Raw genomic sequence first — 16282 nt, 5'->3', positions numbered from 1 at the left:
AGTTTTACACTTCTGGGACATAGAAGGAGTCACGATAGATATGCAGCCTGTGTCCACCTTACCATCTTATCTAATGCAAGCCATTTTTCAACAAAACCAGGAAAAGCAAGACTTCGATATAATTTTGAAACAGAAGAATAACAGTGGAGATGGAGCAAGACAGGGACAGGATAGACAGATTTGGTCTTTCTTTTATTTCTCAAGAAGACAGAGAAATACACATACATGTGCAGATAAATCTTATAGAGAATGAAGTATTAATGCACAAGATTTTTCAAGTTATTTGCAAGCTACTTTTGAATGTGATTCTATGGTGCAATAATATTTTAAAATACAGTTAAAATGTCTGTATTTCTTAGCCACAATAATAATTTCTACCTCAAATGTGGTCAGCCTGTGTTCGAAAAATGACATTTATTTTAGCTGCCAATTCTGCACATTCCTCAGTGGAACACAAACAATCCAGTTACATTCATCTCCTTTTTAAGTGCTATCATGTTTAATTTATTTTCCAAGCAAAATGCTTCCCTACAGATATGAGAAATGTCAATCAAAATGAATGTGTGTCTATAATGAAAGAAAGTGCAGTGCTATACTCAGCAGTTGCAAGACAGGAGTCAATAGTGCATGTGAGAGGCTGAAAGCAAGCTTGGTAAAGTGTTGTAGACCTAGTTTAGGCTACAAAGCATGACTCTTCTCTGCTAAATAAGTTGGGAAAAATTGCCTTTCCTCTACAATTTACCTTCACCTCTTTCCTGTTCTGGATTTTAAATTATGCTACCCAGACACTGGTTAATGAGGGAATCTGAAGTGGCTGTTATGGTAGGAACTTCTTTACCTTTTTAAATTTTTTTAAAATATATTTGTGAATTCTGAAATAATGATGGAGTTCAATGTAAGATATCTCGCCTAACTTGTACTTCATGGGTAAAACGACATCTCTGCGAGTTCTTACTTTCCCACTGCACATGACATTGCACACATTTCAGCAGCCTTGAAACTGAGAGTGTAGTTTTCAGTTCTCTGCCTGAACTGAAGGAGTGAGATAAGCCCATTTTAATCATAGGATGTGGCCTTCCAGGTTTTAAAATCATTACATGATTTAGTTTTTAAGACCATCTTTATGGTATTTCAGAGATATTGAAATGTCAGCTAAACCACCTTTTTAAACCCTCCTTGAAATTACGTCTAAATCTACATGCTTTCTCTGATTCACTGCAACTTCTGCTTAAAATCTCTTTCCCCTTATGTCATTCTTTGTCACTAGAGCTCTGGAAAAATTACACCAATTCCTTCAGAATAGTACAAAATTACTTAAGTATCTTGTGAGTAAAAAATGATAATGAAATGAAATGAAATGAAATGGTAATGAAATGAAATGGTAATGAAATGAAATGAAATTTCCAGAATATCAATTGTTAACTAAGTTATACAGTGAAAGATTATTAAGTTTTCTAAAATGCTTATTTGATAGAAGATTCTTCTGATCTTGTAGCCTGCCCATTGACATTAAACTGCATAGGTGGTCAAAACAATTAAAATGTCCCACATCTGCAAGATAAATCTGAATAGCTAATATGTCCATGCAAATGAGCTGTTCATTCAGAAAGAGATTATAAACTTTGGGCGTCAAGAACAATTAAACTCAGCAGAAGATGAAAATACAGAATGGTATTATAGCTAATAGTATGGATTATACTTCCTTGAGCAGTCAACATAGGGATGAGTGTAAAATCAGAAGATGCGTTTGCTGGCCGTGATGAAGTCACATTGGCTGAATATATGATCCACATATGGATCACAACCAAAAGTATCAGCTGTAACATCATGTGTTACCATGCAAAGAATACCGGGATAATCAATAAAAACCAGCAGAGAAGCAGAACTGGTCATCTGGAGAACACTATTGGGCTGTATTGGAACACATGGTGTGCAAATAGGTTTCTTTAGGGTGAGAGTTTATATTTTGACTAATTTTAAGCTGATTATTTTGGAATCAAAATGTGCAATTAAGACATTTAGTTCAGCTGTTATCAACTATTTTGAAATTGAAATATAGTGGAATTCTGACCAATAAACACAGTTGAAATGAAAGTTGGATGAAGTTAAGAGCATTTACTTGGGAAAAGCAAATGTGTTCTTGTTTCTTTTTACAAAAATGATGAAAGGAATATACAGAAATGAACTCTCCTTTTCTATTCAAGAAATGGCAAATTTTACCACACTTATTAAAAGATATATTGAAATCCAGCCATAACTCAATTCACTTTAAACTTCATAGCACAAACTGATGCAAATAAAAAACTACACGTTATTTTGTGCAGTGAGAACGTGATCCAAATTTTCATGAATACAATCAAAAATATCTCATCAACTTCAATGGATTTGTGATCAGGCCCCACTTCTTTCACTTATGAAGAATTATTTTTTGTTTTTAGAATATAGAGCAGAAACACTGAGAATAGATTCTGCTCTAAAACACTGCAGTGCCTCAGAAAGCTCTGTGCATCCTTGGGAGGTTAAATTAACCATGATAATATGTCATTGAATCAGAAAAACAGGAGAATTTGAATCAAGGTTGATAATGAGCTTCAAGAAGAAATTGTTAGTGTCTGTGCTCATTAAAAAACAAGGATTAAAGCAGTGCAATTACTGCCAATGCGTGAGACTAAAAAAGCCATAGTCCAAAGATACAACAGTGGAAATTGTAATAAAAGATGTTTTGTTCTTGTTTATAGGTTCTGTCATGTATTTGTGAAACAATAGATAATTTATTTTCCCCTTTTTCAGAACTATAGGCTTACCTGTTTCTTTAAAAACTTGTTTCACTTGGCTTCAGATATCTTTTTAAAGAAAAAGTAAGCATCTGTAATTAAATACCCATGTGTAAATAACATCAGAATTAATTGCAGACTAATGCAACTGGATTGGAACTTTTTCAAATGACAATTTTTTTGTAATTGTCTCCCCTTTAAGGAATTGTGTATGTGGGAATTGGTCCTGTGTGTAATAAAATGTAGCAGGAAAAGTGAGATGCTTTGCAATTGCGTGCTTTAGCCATCTAAAAGGTAGGCATGTTATCTAGGTATTTCTTACTTCCTTTCCTAGGTTAATGGAGATAGCTGGGTTACTAATTCCATATAGCTTTAAACAAATGATTAATACTAGCTTTGGGAGGTGTCCAGTATTCACTGGAGGACCCTGAATAACTGTTCTTGACCAACCAGACCCCTTACTTCTAAACAGCTTGAAGAGGATTAGACAGATTCCTGCTCCTTTTTTGGGGGGGGATTCAGCTTGCAGATGCAGACATCTGCATGTCTACAGTTGAGCAAAGGTGTCCAGGCTCCTTCACAACTTCAATGAAGATTTGATCAGAAAACCCTTGAGAATTATTCAACATGACCCGAGATAAACATTTTCATTTTGTTTCTTGTGTTTTGTATGTAGTCCTGAGTGACCAGCTCTAGGTGATCCTGCTTGAGCAGGGGTTGGACCATATGACCTCTAGAGGTCCCTGCCAACCTCAACCACTCTGTTATTTAAAGCCTTGTCAGGGACAGTGACAAGAATTGGCCAGGAACTAAAAATATAACTTAAAATTATCCTGCACTATTATTTCCTGGACTCTCTCTGTTATGATTTATTATCTGCAATATTGTACTGCCTAGGGCTGTCAGATCTAGACAAGAACTGTACTGTATTAGTCATTAATACCTGACAAAATGATCTAATTATATGTATATGATAACACAAAGCTCAACAATATCAGCATTTGGGTTGTGGGAATAGGCAGCTGGGATTTTTTTCCCAGATCTTTTCTTACACAGAAATTCACTAAAGGTCTTTTTCTCGCCTGGTGCTCTTCCCATTTCATCTGAGCTATCATTTTTTGAGAAAATCTTTGTTTATATTATGGGCTTGTTCTCATGTACTGCAAAGCAATCCAGCCTAACTCATGAAAAGGCACTTACAAATGTACTAAGTCAGTTTGCTGCATCAAAGAAGAAGTGCAAAATACTGTGATGCATTCATCAGTTTGTATAAAACAGGAAGGCAAATGCATTTTTGTGGCTTGTTTTTTTTCCCAGCCTATGACATTACTCAGATGATTATTCAAGACTCTGCAGGAAAACAGAGAAAAATGTATCAGTTACAAGAGTAAGACTTCCTTCCAGCAGATCAGTGGAGTGAAAATAACCAGGCATCCTTTTCCAACAGTCATGCTTGTACGTACTACCAGCTAGATGGTCTGTAGCAATGGCCCATTTCACTCAAGGATGTCATACCTAATAGAATCTAAAGGATTGCTATCAAAGTTTTAAAACTTGGGTACTAAGTCTATATTTATGCATGCAAAGCAAGCAGTCAGACAGCGGGTGAGGAAACGACAGGAGCATAAATCTCTAGCTTGCTAATTAGGACTTGCTCCTGGGGAGTCCCGTGCTGTGGCTTCTCACAGTCCTGCTCCTCACTCGCTGCCCCCAGCCATTGCTTAATGAAAATTGTGTCCCTCCGCCTCTTGGGAAGGTGTTCTTGTACCAGACCACTGACCGGGGGGATGCAACGCTTTTCTGGGACTGAGGATGGAAAAACACAGGACTGGGAATAGAGGATAGAAGGGTTGTTGTGTAGGAGATAAAAAGACTTATGGGAAAAGCAGAAGACAAGGAGAGCAGTGGCAAATAGGAAAAGAAACATCAAATTCAGAGGATGGAAGAATGTAAAGGAAGGACAAATGACAGAGGGAGACATCCTGGATTATATCACTTATAAGACAACAAATTTTCAAACAGTGGAAAAGATTTTTCTTTAATAAGTCTGCTGGCAGATTTGGATAGGGGTACCTGCAGCCTTCCTGTACATTTGATGTTCCATTACAGATTAAAAGGTAATATCCAAGGACTGCTGCAAAATCTAGTATTTAGAGTGGTGTGTTGAATATACTGGTTTGGAAAGCAAGAAATCTAGGAATCCCGGCAGTGAGCTAATGGATGAGTAGGTGTGAAGAGCTCTTCTTGTCTCAGGAAGGGGATAAGTGATTAACTGGTGTTAACCAAGTGAGAAAATACCAGGGACAAGTAAAACTAGGCTAATTATGATATGATAACTTGGGAAATACCCAGTTTCAGGAAATTACAAATCATATAACTAGTGCATGAATTGAACCCGCAATGCAGACTGGTTGCAGTGATTTAAGATGTGACTAAAATGGAGAAACTTGACAGACAGATAATGGAAGATAACTGAGAGGACAAGCCATGCCATACTATACAGGGTTTTTCAAAAAGATGGACCCAATTCGAAGGGATAAGGCTTTGAAATTGCATCCATGTTTTTGAAACACCCTGTAGATGCAGTAATGCCCATAAGAGCAGACAATTTTTATGATCTTTGAATTCAAGCTGATATGTCAGCTGGACCCCACCGTGTAACCTCATCCAGGTGTTCCTGCTCTGGCAGCGGGATTGGACTAGATGATCTTTTGAGGTCCCTTCCAATCCCTAACATTCTGTGATTCTGTGATTCTGTGATTCTGTGATTCTGTGTAGTGTTTGCTCATCAGCACCAGTAATAGGTACTGTATTCCGCAGCAAAGAGACCTGTAAGGCAAAGCCAGGACAGAGCTGACAGCAATAGGAGCTGGGGCAGATTCTGGAGCAGCCGACTGTGGGCAGTGGGTGAACAGCTGCCCCAGGGAATGCAAAGTGGGGGTGTGAGTGCCCGGGTTGCCAGCAGCCCTGCAGCCCTGGCAGCTTCCAGAGCACTAGTAGTCCCCAGGCCAGTGTGACTTTCAGGGAAAACAGCAGACCCTGAAAGGAAAGATTAGTGCTAATAAGTCTCCACTTCTACAGGTTAGCTTGCTTTTTCAAAGATACAGCATGCTTTTCCAGCTAGTTCAAATCCACATAATTTATTTTCTTTGACATATGGATATTTAATTTGCTTTCAGTGTAATAAGTAGCTTAAACCATTAAGTCATTGATAGAACCACCCTTCTAGCCTGCAGATTTATTATCACTCTTGCATCTATTCATTTAGAAAATGAGAATTAAATTCAGGGGTAGATAACAATACACTTTGTTACAGATATGCTGAAAATTGCAGCATTTCTGAGTTCTCTTGATTAAACTGTGAGAGGTAGAAGTGTCTGCCTTTTGCTTAAATTACCTTTCCTATTGTGACCATTAGCATACACAGGTAGTAAAGAAGGCCTTAGCTCCACTGTGGTAATGTTCTAGGCAAGTAAGGCTGACTGTAGCAGAACAAGCTCAGAAGCTTAGATTTCAAATGGGCAGCACATTCTTTTTATTATACTGTTGTTTTAAATTATTATTTTATTAACTCATTTTTTTTAAAGACATCAGGGAGCAAATAAGTGTTAAGGTAAGGTCTGAATCAACTGTAGGATGTATCTTTGTGATAAGGAAAACAAAAAAAGAAGCTGAGCATCAGAACACACTTCCAGACAGCGAGGTCTATCAAAAAGTCTTCCAAAGCATTTGAAATTTTACTTAATTTTTACAAGATCATAGTTTTGCACTTTTCTCTTTTTTTGGTAGGTATAATCTTAACAAAAACAAATTAAACCAAAAGACCTCCTTTTGTCATCCTATCTGCCTTCAGGGTGGCTACTGCCTTTCTAATGTGTCTTCTCTTGTTTTTGTTTCCAAGGACACATCAAAACAATTTCCCAGAAAAAAAACATAACATGGATGTTTGGGTCAAATGGTCAGCACTGGCGGCGCTGCTTGCTGTGGTCAAGGCTCAGCTGCCGAAGCCAACACGAGTCCCTCTGGTTCTGCACAAGCCTTTCGTGGTTGTTTGGAATGCGCCGACCGAGCAGTGCAGGCTACGGTACAAGGTGGACCTGGATCTCAGTGTTTTTGACATTGCATCCAACACTAATGAGACTTTGAGTGGATCCAATGTGACAATCTTCTATCACACACATTTGGGATACTACCCCTACTATTCAGATAATGGAGATCCTGTCAATGGAGGGGTACCCCAAAATGAAAGTCTTATCAAACACCTTAATAAAGCAAAGTCTGACATCGACTATTGCATACCCATGAAGAAATTTCAGGGACTTGCAGTCATTGACTGGGAAAACTGGAGGCCCCAGTGGGATAGGAACTGGGGCAATAAAAGCATTTATAGAAATAAATCTCTTGAGATGGTTAGGAGACGGCATCCTCAGTGGTCAGAAGATAAAATTAGGAAAATGGCTAAAGAGGAATTTGAAAATGCTGGCAAGAGTTTCATGAACAACACTATCCTTTTGGCTGAGCATATGAGACCAAATGGTTTGTGGGGTTACTATCTTTACCCAGACTGCTACAATTATGATTACAAAGAACACCCCCAAAGATACACGGGGAAATGTCCAGCCATTGAGTCTTCCCGCAATGACCTCCTGCTTTGGCTGTGGAAGGAAAGCACTGCTCTCTACCCTTCTATATACCTGGATTATATACTGAAGTCAAGTCCAAATGCACTCAAATTTGTTCACTATCGGGTTAAGGAGGCAATACGTGTTGCCTCAATTGCTAGAAAAGACTATGTTTTGCCTGTGTTTGTTTACTCCAGACCATTTTATGCCTATACTTTTCATGTTTTAACAGAGGTAAGCAGCCGGACGTCTTTAGAAATTTAGAGATTAGAAACTGCCTTGTAGAAAAAATACTTTCTAAAAGCTTTCCTTATATAAAAGCACTTATGCATTTATTTTTCATATTTAAGGCAGCCCATCTACAAAGGAGGTTTTCTAGTATAGCCACAGTACAAAACTCTACACCTTTCAAGAGTTAATATTGCAGTGCTTTGGCCTGCTTGTGTAGGATGACATTGTATGTTTTTAATGAGGATAATTTTAAAGGAAAGTACAAAGAAATCATTTCCTTAAGGAAGTAATTCATTCTGATATTTTAATTCTTCAGGACAGCTTGTGAAACAAACTTGACAAATTTTTGTGAAGTTTAAAACTAATTAGTGTAATGGAAAGATAAACTTTCATGAGAAAGGAGCCTCAGGGCTTTTTTGTTTCTTTATCCAAATGTAAATTCATTCAGTATAGAAACAAAGCAGTCAAGTAAATGAGTCTGGCCTGGAGTTACCAACTCCTGCATGATAAGCATCGGCCATCTCGGTTTTCAGAGGTACATGTTCAAATGTCTTCACAATCCAACATTTAGTGCTAACACTGTAGCGTCCTTTTAATAAAGAGGCCAAGTTTTTGAGACATGCAATGTTCCTTTGACAAATGATTAAGTGCAATAAATACATACCGGCCACAATATTGATGGTAAAAATGTATCCATAAAAATCCCAGACTTTTTGGATGTGTAATGACGGTTGTGGCTTGGAGTTTGTTTATGCACATAATAGAGAGGCACAGATGCTTGTTCATTTCTCTGGTAGTTGCCCCAAGTACCAGAAGGTTTGCTTTGATCGCTTTCAATTCCATGAGAGGAGAGGATGTCTCGTCTGCGGAACTCATGGAAACAACCCCTCCATGGCTAAAAGGCATCTGGGGGTGCTCCCTCCCTTTGGTGTACAGAGAGCTGCGTGAGAGCTTGCTTCTGCTGCTGCCAGAGACAAGTTCTTGACTTGGACCAGAACAAAAGGGAGAGAAGGGGCAAAGGAAAAGGCAATGGTCAGTCCAGCAAACCACAGGCTGCACGTGGCTTCAGCTTGGAGCTGGAGCTGGAGCTGGGGAGGTGTGGTGGAGCCCTCACAGTCTGAGAGCTGTTCCAGGCTGCCCCCAGGAAGCAAGAGGTACATAGAAGCAATCATGAATTCCGTCTGCCTCATTTTTATCACCAGGGACTCTTTGGAGCTGTTTTCTGTGTGATGTGGAAACTGCAGGTCCTAGCTGACTCAGAAATCTTGGGCAAATAGGCCAGGCTGGGTCCCAATGAGGGCAAGGGCCACTGGGGCTGCTACAGGCAGGATTTCCCTCAGAACACCTTCACTGAAGAACTCAGGCTGTGAAATAAATGAGCATCCTTCAAAAGCAGGCTGTGATAATACATTTTTATAATATGGATTAGTCCCTTGATAGATATAAAAATACCACAAATGTAACTGAAAGCTATAAAAAGTAATATGCTGTTACCAGTTATGCACAAGTTCAAAATATGTGCTGATATAAAGTTACTGTTTTGCCTAGGCTGTGTTCTGAACAGTACAGTGGCAATTTGGAGTGACATTTCTCGTAAGTTATACTCTTTACCTTGCTGGTCTGTTTTTCGATTGCACGTAGCCACTCTCTTTTGGATGCTTTAAAGATCACTGTACAACTCTGCAGCCAGGGAAGATCCCTGCATAGACAGGGAAACATCTTTGGGTTATGCTCTGTTACATATTTTCTGATAAGAACAGGACCCAGCTCTGCGGGCAGCTGTGGGGATAGGGCTTGATGTGTCTTCAGACTCTACACATCTGTGCAAACAGCTTGGGGACTGCCAGGAACATACAGGGTTACAATTAAGAAAACTCTAAACAGGAATGATCAGGAAAAAAGTGTGCTTCTTTTCCCTCATAGCCCTGAAGCCACTAAGGTATTTTAAATATGACTGAAGCTTCTCATTTGACCCATGACATCCCCCTAAGCGATGCTCACAAACCTACAAACAAGGAATGAAACTTCCAAGCTGCAACAACAATGTGCATGAATGTGACAAGGAAAGGAGCTGGTGTAGTACAATGACATACAGGCTAAATGGCCGTAGAAAAATACGGACGGCAGGCTAATAGATACCTGAGCTCTGACAGGGACTGGGCCAGGAGAACTGTTGTTCTGCTCCATCAAGCTGTGCAAGAGTTGTGACATTCTGCTCCAGCAGAAATAATTGTTGACACATTCAAGCCAGGTGTGTAAGCCCTTCTGTATACAGTATGAAAAATACAGTAAATATTACAGTAGAAGAAAACAGGAAAAATGGTTGTGAGTCAGAGTCACTGAGGGAGAGACACAGGTGTAGCAGACCTTCAGAAAGACAAAAGACCCAAGTCTGAAAGAGACGCGGTAGCTACGTGTGCTGTACCTTTCACCCTGACTGCACCTGGAAATCCGGTGAGTTCTGCATAAGGTATCTGAGAAAGGCATCCTGTTTTTTTTTCTTGGAAAAAGGTTATGAATTCTGAATTGGGATCCCAATCATTATGAAAGGTTTCTGTATTTGCTGGAAATGTGTATAAGCAGTTTACCATCTGTAGGGTATTTAGAAACTGTCTGCATTGACAATTCACTACTAAACGTGTGGGAGAGGGAAGTTACACAGTAGCATCTGTGCTTCCTGACTAGATGGCTGAAATCATTAGTAAAGCAAAATGACAACTAACAAATGATGAATAATGGATAACATTTCTCTCATTCACCTATAGATAGTCTTCTCTGATAACCAGGTGTGCATGTATACAGAGACCATTCCCTGCAACTATGCCATGCTTGTGCTACAATTCTTGAATACAGAAAAACCATGTCTGTAAGTAAGATTGTTCCAAATTCAAAGGGAAAATTACAGAGGTACTTATTTTTCTTTCCTCAACATGTAACTAGAACTGACTGTCCTGTTTCCTCTCAGGCTCCAAAACTGAAATGACTTCGCTCACCTATTTTTTTAATGCCCAGTGCAGTAACTTGGCTGATCAAAATCTGGAGAAGCACTGATAGAAACTAGGGCCTCCTCCTCTCTGCCAAATCCACTGTCTGCTTGGAGACAGCCCAGCATGATCTTGAGGATTTTTGGCTGTTGCACACCGCCCCCAAAAGCCTGAACAAGAATGAGCACCAGAAGGGAAGAGGCTTTGTTGACTTGTTTATCACTTGGAGAAATACCAGCCACCTAAGTGGCAGCTGGCCCATAAAGTTGCCTCTTCAGGACAGTCCTCTAACATTGATGGATGAGGATCTGATACAAGGAGTAAAATAGGATTCCCACCTAGACATATGCCAAGATGCTCATATTTAAAATGAGATCTAAAATTTTGTAAACTTGCATGTTTTCTTCCATATGAGGTCCTTCTTACACTCGCACGGAAGAGCTATGCCAGTGATCCCCCACTAAGCCCAAGCTGTGCTACGTGAGGAGCAGTGGTGAGTTCAGCCCCAAAACCAGGACCGCTGTGTCTGACGCCACTGGTGGAGCTCATGTGCCTCAGCTGGGGCTTCGTGGAGGTACCTCCCTATCTCTGCTCCTGATTTCCCACTCCCAGACATTATGAGAGGCACTTGGTTTTTGTTTTCTCAAAACACCCCAAATCTGGGGTGAAACTTTTATTTTCTAACCCTATCTGTGGCAGGAGATGGGAGGGGAGTGGTGCCTCCATTTCGTGTGACCATCCAATGGTCAGAGCACCCAGCCCTGGCACAGGAGCTCTTGGCTCAGTCCTCTTCCTAGCCTGTTCAGGATGAATCCAGCACCCTGTGTTAGACACCAGGAAACAGTTAGGGAATCACTAGATCAAAAAGAACGAGTGTATGAGAGAGCAAAAATAAAAGAGAAGGTGCAACTTCCTGTTCATAGGTGATGCAGGGAAGAGCCCTTCTGTGCTGATGGTTTTTGAGATGCTGAACATGAGTCAGCCATTCAGTGAAAGGTGGAACTAGGCCTAGAAATGACAGTCTAAAATGCTACTTCTTTCCTTGTGGGCAAGTTACCTAATTATTAAGCTGAATTCATCATGAGCTGTAGTCAGGTCCCCACTTGTTTCTCTGGCTCTCCTTTGAACATTAATTGAATTGGTGCAAGGTGAAACGGCATCAGAAAGAGAAATACCATCTCTCTAGATGTTGTCTGTAACCTCACGGTGAAGGTAACCCCCACTGCAGGGTTAGCTGAAGATGATGTATCTTTTAAGCATGAGGTGAGAGAGAAAAATTCAGCCCATGTCTTTCTAATTCTCTTTCCCCATGGAGAGGACTCTTAGCACATGACCTTTCTTTAAAATAACACAAAAAAAAGAGGAAATATAAGGTGGAAGGAGAATGTTTAAATGAAGTCCCATACCATTTTTTTTTGCAGTGAGCTGCTGGTTTTGCCAGCATCCAACACCTGTGCAGGTGCTACAAGAGTCCTTTAAGCATCCCTAGGGGAAAGTACCTTCCAATCAAATGACAGATTTTGTCTTTAGCCTGAGAAAAGTGCTGAGTTTCTCAGCATTGGCAAGGTGATGATTCTAGGTGTGTGAGAAAGTGGAAGCGTAGGTGCCTCAGGAACTTCAGTTGTGAAATTATCAGTGCCATTGGACTTCACACCCAGAGGACTAAGTGAACTTTACGGGTCATGCTCTTGGTTTTGATTATTTTATATCCATAGGAATTAGACATGAAGTGCTGAAATCCCTTTGTGGATCTGAATCTAAATGATTTCTAAAAGCAACAAAAGGAAGATGTGGAATATGGAAGAATAAAAGATGGATATACTGACTTCTGGTCAAGCACCCTAACTCCAAAGCATATTACTTACAAAATCTTTATTTCAGGGTTTGCTCAGGTCTAAGTTCATCCAGAAATGCTGAATATCTATTGATTGTTTATTTTGGCTGTCTGAAAAGGTTTCATTAAATTGTTAATGAGATCTGAACTGTGTTAGTGCTAAATCACTCAACCATCATCTGGCTAATGTAGAATCACGGTCCAGCCTTTGTATCTGGGTAATCTTCATAAAATGTTTTGCAGATGAGGAAAGCCTGAGAACCCTCATTACCAAGAGGTCAGACAGTATTTCACACTCTCTTAACATTTGATATTTTGATCCTTAATTCACATACTTCATAGCAGAAAAAATCCCATTCATTTCCCACATCAAAGTAGCACCTGCAGCCCACACTACTATCCTTTTATAAAACTAGCACTGAACTATATACTTTTAAGAGTAGCTACATTCTCTAAAAGTCTGGTTGGATGATCAGCAGCAACATGAACTTTTGGTGAGACCAATTATAGTTTAAATCACTCTGAACTCTACACTAAGAGTCAGTATGCAAACTCTGCTCTTTCAGACTTCTCCAGGTTTTCCTACACTGTTTCGTCCAAACTTCGGTTAAGGGTCAGAGTCACCACTCACTCTGACTTCTGTGTAATTGTCTTCAACTCTTCAGCAGATTCTCCCTTCCCCAAGGAATTTATTCATGCCTTCTTTTGTATCTCTTGGGCCATAAACACTTCAGGAATGGGGACTCCTTAACTATGCATCAGTAAATCAACAGGCCCACTTACACATTGAAATAATTTTTTAGTAGTAATTAACAATAATAACATGGTTCTTCCATGCTATCATTTTTCATTTCTAAGGTGCCATCACCATACTGTGATAATTTGGTTGGTCTTTTGCATTCTTTTCTCCTAAGAAGAGGTGGGAAGATTGTCTTAAAGACCATCACTAACTTGCTGTTTCTTCATCAAATTGAGAAATATTCCAATATCTGTCATTACAAACACTTATCAGGAATTACTTTCTCATCACTTATTGTAGGCAGAAGTCATTTTAGATGTAATTGGTCACGCCTTGAAATTTGGGGGAGGAAAAAGGTCCTTCGTCCACATTTTCTAAGATCTAGTTGCATTTCTCTAGACACAATATTCATGGTCTCAGGGCTTTAAGTCGCTTGCAAGGTGCATTGCCTTCTTGTTGGAAAGGCACCAGTGACTCCTGTCCTACACACAGTCTGTGCTCTGGCAGAGCTGTGTTACTGCTGTTGCTGGAACTCAATCGCTTGTTGGTGCAGCTCTAAGAGTGGACATGGTTAAGTCAGTATGCAGAAACGTGGCTTTTTTTTTTTTTCCTTTTCCCATTTGGCACTATGTAGCACTGGATAGGCTCATTTTCCAAAGATATGTTTCCTGGAATAATGCCATTCACGCTGGTAGGAACAGCAGGTCTATAACTGCGTTGGCATGGCTGAAACAGCGCAAGTTAGACACCTGCCTAAAGCCTATCAACTGTAATCAGACACTGTAAGGGTGATCCGATGATGTGTGATCATGCATATTATCACTTGCCAAAAACGGTGCCTATGTAAGTATGGTAATCATAGAATCACAGAATCATAGAATCATAAAATAATTTGGGTTGGAAGGGACCTTCAAAGGTCATCTAGTCCAGCCCCCTGCAATGAGCAGGGACATCTTCAACCAGATCAGGTTGCTCAGAGCCCCGTCCAGCCTGGCCTTGAATGTCTCCAGGGATGGGACATCCACCACCTCTTCGGGCAACCTGTTCCGGTATTTTATCACCCTCATTGGAAAAAGTTTCTTTCTCTTATCTAGCCTGAATCTCCCCTCTTTTAGTTTAAAACTACTACTCCTTGTCCTATTGCAACAGGCCCTGCTAAAGTCAGAGACTGATAGATTAAATAGATCATTCAATTCTTACTCCACCACTTTGGTTGGAAGACTCATTATGAATAAACTATAATGGTGCCATTATTTCGTAGTCACAGTCATGAATGTAACCTATGCAAACCTTCGGAGGTCCACAGAAGAGCTTTCTAAGCTAAATAGTGATTTTATTTTGAAGAATATACCGCAGGACTTATGTCTCCTCTGTGGGGAAAAAATAATGATGCCTATATCCTAGTGCTTTTTATATCTTTCATTTTCTGATGTCTGGTTTTTGCCTTCTTTTTCAGACAGATCTGGTCAATACCATTGGTGAAAGTGCAGCTTTGGGAGCAGCTGGAGTTGTTCTCTGGGGGAGTATGCAATATGCCAGCTCAAAGGTGGGTCACATCAGTTTATTAGTATTTAGGAATCACCTCAATACCTCTTCTCTGCCACCACACCCTCCGTAGCACTTATCGATGTCATCAGCCAGCGACTGAGGACAGTGGGTCAGTTCTACTTTCAGGCCTTGTTAGTTCTATACTTTCATTAGGCTGAGAAGTCCTGTTTCTTCAGAGCACATTGCTTTGGGCAGGTCATTGGTAGTACCATGGAATAGTAAGTCCAGATTAGAAGAAAAACATGTTGTGGAGCAATAACAAAAATATAAGCACAGCTTGTTTTACAGTGTTCTACTTTGTAGTTGTGGTCATTTACAGAGATCCACAGAGAAGGAATGGAGTCCAGAGCGGGGGTATTTTCTCTCTTTGCTGGTGGTGTTTCTGTTGAGATGACAGAGGGAAAATGATGCTACTACAAGAAAAGGCCTACTTCTTCCTCACACATTCCTCAAGCTTTTACAAATAATCCTGCTTGTAGTGATGGAGGAGGTAGGAGGCTTTTGTAGGAGGCACAGTAGACTAGCTCCCACTCCCAAACCTGGGTTAGGCTTTGGTGCCCACCCTGGTGTTTGTGCAGTCTGCTCTCCTCCTCCCCGAGTCTCTGGCAAAGCACCACTGACTTGGGCAGAGGAAGAGGCAAATCTGAACTGGAACTTTCCAGCTGCAATTGCAGCAATATCTGTGCTGATTTCTGAAAATGATGTGGCTCCTGGGAAATTGAAGGAGTTGGAGAGATCAGGACCAAAGCAGTGACTAAACATGTCCTTTAAAACCTGTTAGTCCCATGCACTACTCCTTGTCAGCAGTTAAGGAACTAGTTAGTCTCAGATTAGCATATAAATTCTTTTTCAATTTACTAGGACTCCTCCCTAGTCTAATACTGTATGTTGCTATGAAGCACTCAAATGGACAATATAGTAAAGGTTAATATTTTGCTAATCTTATCCATGGTAGTAAACTCACTTAAACTGAGTAGATTACTCCAGTATGTAAATCCAACAAGATTTATCTCAACAGGTTACTTTAGCCAAGAATAGTTTTGTATCTAGCATCTTCTCAGATATAATAAATTGGGACATAGCGCTAGCTACTGTGTAATGTGTCATGGTCTTATTTCCTGCAGGAGAGCTGTTCAACTGTGAAACGGTACATTGATGGACCGTTAGGACATTACGTCATTAATGTGACCTCAGCAGCCAAACTCTGTAGCAAAGTCCTGTGCAAGAAGAATGGAAGATGTATTCGCAAAAATAGCGACTCTTCTGCTTACCTCCATTTGTCACCCACTAATTTTAAGATCCAAGCCCGTCACTCAGACAGGGGCCCCAGATTCCAGGTGACCGGTGAACCCAGCCTGGAGAGTATTGAAGCCATGAGGCAGAGATTCATGTGTCAGTGTTACCAGGGCTGGACAGGAATATTTTGTGAATTGCCTGACCAAAATCTAGTGGAGCGCTGGGCTCACATTGTGTTCAGTAGATCAAGAAAACAAAAGCTTTATGTCTTCCTCTTAGGAGTCACACAGCTTCTACTTCATACCACTCACTAA

At 40.2% G+C, this 16282-nt stretch overlaps 1 protein-coding gene across 1 annotated transcript; it reads left to right on the top strand.

Annotated features, from left to right (window-relative positions):
• Window positions 1-6712: 6712 nt before the first annotated feature.
• On the top strand, window positions 6713-16282 carry LOC136000113 (hyaluronidase-1-like). Its single transcript, XM_065653808.1, has 3 exons — window positions 6713-7630; window positions 14641-14730; window positions 15857-16282. Exons 1-3 carry the CDS (start codon window positions 6713-6715, stop codon window positions 16280-16282), a joined length of 1434 nt encoding a protein of 477 aa, XP_065509880.1.

The sequence above is a fragment of the Caloenas nicobarica genome, chromosome 1 (genome assembly GCF_036013445.1).
Source record: "Caloenas nicobarica isolate bCalNic1 chromosome 1, bCalNic1.hap1, whole genome shotgun sequence".
NCBI lineage: Eukaryota > Metazoa > Chordata > Aves > Columbiformes > Columbidae > Caloenas > Caloenas nicobarica.
The sequence above is the reverse complement of the archived record's forward strand: the minus strand, read 5'-3'. Positions and strand labels throughout refer to the sequence as shown.

Coding starts and splice junctions, on each gene's coding strand:
- LOC136000113 (XM_065653808.1), top strand. CDS start 6,713: ATGGATGTTTGGGTCAAATGGTCAGCACTGGCGGCGCTGCTTGCTGTG. Junction 7,631..14,640: donor CTTTTCATGTTTTAACAGAG/GTAAGCAGCCGG, acceptor CTTCTTTTTCAG/ACAGATCTGGTCAATACCAT. Junction 14,731..15,856: donor TGCAATATGCCAGCTCAAAG/GTGGGTCACATC, acceptor TATTTCCTGCAG/GAGAGCTGTTCAACTGTGAA.